This window comes from Sceloporus occidentalis, unplaced genomic scaffold, assembly GCF_023333645.1.
Source record: "Sceloporus occidentalis isolate IW3139 unplaced genomic scaffold, rSceOcc1.0.p SCAF_89, whole genome shotgun sequence".
In the NCBI taxonomy this organism is placed as follows: domain Eukaryota; kingdom Metazoa; phylum Chordata; class Lepidosauria; order Squamata; family Phrynosomatidae; genus Sceloporus; species Sceloporus occidentalis.
The window spans coordinates 3,130,903-3,133,453 of record NW_028317069.1 but is presented as its reverse complement, the minus strand read 5'-3'; the positions used below and the strand labels follow the sequence as shown (position 1 = coordinate 3,133,453).

General features: G+C 37.7%; 1 protein-coding gene across 1 annotated transcript; it reads left to right on the top strand.

The window, feature by feature from the left end:
* The first annotated feature begins 887 nt into the window (after window positions 1–887).
* On the top strand, window positions 888–1,826 carry LOC149284736 (olfactory receptor 12D1-like). The gene has a single exon (XM_089496353.1). It carries the CDS (start codon window positions 888–890, stop codon window positions 1,824–1,826), a length of 939 nt encoding a protein of 312 aa, XP_089352479.1.
* Window positions 1,827–2,551: the final 725 nt, after the last annotated feature.

Here is a 2,551-nt window from a genome sequence, read left to right as displayed (position 1 = left end):
TCTTAAATATTATTATTCTCTTAACTGTAACTTTCCAACTGCGTCTCTTTTTGGCACATTTTCGGTGTTCAAGTATTTCAACAGCCCAGCTCCTGGGTTATTTTCTATTCTTATCTAAACAGTTGCTGGTCCAAAGTATACTTTACCTGAGACAAAGTCTGTTAGTAGACCTTATAGCCTAGAATTTTAGTTGCTAGATTTGAGATTTAATTTTAAAACAAGAATTTGACACATGGCAGCTCCACTCCTCCAAATCAAATGGGACAAAATATTGGTAGAAATTAATAATGAAGACCTGATTTCTTAATAATAATGTCTTAGGCTGAGAAAAAAATTGTGTAGCATTCCACAGCCGAGATAAATCAAATCTATCTACTGTAACTGAATCAACTGAAACAATCTTCGCATTGGAAAACTAGAAATATCGAAAAACCCTACAATAGCATTAAGAAGCATTGCTTGGAATCTGCTTCCCATAAATATACAAGAAAACAAAGTTTTACTAAAGTATATTATAGTTAATTATTTAAATTTTGGTAAACGTCGTCATAGTAGGACAATGGTACGCCTCATGGTCAATACATTTGAACTATTTGAATGTCTGCTTGAGAAACTCCCTTTTGATTCCCAAATGAGTCAGATTTATTATAAATATTTTTAACAAATTATCCAATAATAAAAGGCAGGATGCTGTGATGACAAATCCTAACCCTTAAATCATCAAAGTGAGCAGGATTGGAAATGTAACGTTCTAGACACAAGCTGAGGATAATTAAATGCTTTGTTGAAAGCAAATAATATATTCATAATATTATATGCACTGGAATATGTTAAATTCCACAATATTCGGAACTTATCTGTAAATTGTACTTTATCTTCAGACTCAAATGGAAGAATGGAATCGCACGTCGGTAAAAGAATTCATCCTCTTGGGAATCACGGACCTTCCTCAGCTCCAGGTGTTCCTCTTCATCACGTTCCTTATGTTCTATCTCTTTTGTTTGGTGGGGAATCTGACCATTCTGGCTGTAGTCATCGTAGAGCGGAGCCTTCACACTCCTATGTACTTTTTTTTGGGAAATCTGTCCTTTTTGGAATTATTCTATTCATCAACAATAGTCCCCAAGATGTTAGCAGGCTTGGTGATGGAAGACAAAAAGATAATATCCTTTTGGGGCTGCATAGCCCAACTCCACATCTTTCATTTTTTGGGAAGCACAGAGGCCATGCTCCTCACATCCATGTCTTATGACAGATACGTTGCTATTTGTAACCCCCTACGTTATCATGTCCTTATGTCAAAGACCACTTGTATCCAACTGGCATCCGCCTGCTGGTTCATCGGTTACTTTTATTCCTTGACACACACTATTCTAACATCCAGGCTGCCCTTCTGTAGGATGAACAGGGTCACTCATTTCTGCTGTGATATCAAACCTCTTTTGATACTGGCCTGTACAGATACCAGCCTCAACGAGAGCCTTGTGTCCATTGTTACCGGCTTTGTAGGTCTTTCCAGCTTCTTTTTTATTGTGATCTCTTATCTCTTTATTGGTACCCATATTCTAAACATCCGATCTTCTCAAGGAAGACAAAAGGCAATTTCCACCTGCACTTCCCACTTCACCGTTGTCCTCTTATATTACGGAACTGCCTTTTGTACGTACCTGAGACCGGCCACTCTAGATTCATTGGAACAGGACAGAATGACCGCCATATTGTTCACAGTTATTACTCCAGCTATGAACCCTTTTATTTATGCCCTGAGGAACAAAGACGTGAAGACAGCTGTTCAAAAATATATCTTTGGAGAACGCTGCTTTTGAAATGTCGAACTCTAAATGTCGTTATTCATGATAGGTACTATAATAGTTGGCATACCATTAAATCTGATTATGTAAAATGATGTATCTTCTGAGACAGATAAATATTTAGATGTTATAAAAATCCTAAATTCAGAATTTCAGGAATATAGTAATACAAGCATAGCGAAAGTACTGCGGGCTACATTCACTATATGAAAATATTGAGTACTGCTCAACGTCCTGGACAGTGCAGTCGCCCTGCACCAGGCCCTGTCCTACTCCGCTACTGCGCATTAACTCCTGAACACCATCTTTGGGCGCTCTGGGTCATGGTAGCCGTCTGACCACGGACCCGGGTCCTTACACTATATTACACAACGTTGTATTGTTTTTATAATTTTTTATATATTCCCTTAGAGTTGATGCTGAGTAGCTTAGATGTCCTCCTATTCATTAAACTTCTAGACCCTATCTCCGGTCCTTAAGGGTATGTGAACTAATAAAACATCTGCTTTAGCTGCTTCCTATAACAACAAAGAAGGCATCAAAGGCAAATTCCAAAAAGCTGTAATGAATATCAAGATATTTTCACTGAACATATAGGCTCTTTATTCAAAGATCAATCCCAGTAAGCTTATTGTTGTTGCCTTGCCAAGTGTATCCTGCATAGTTGAGTAAGAAATTGGACGTTGAAGAAACCTTCCTTGGATTAACCATTCATTATGTAGGGTCATATTAATCATCCT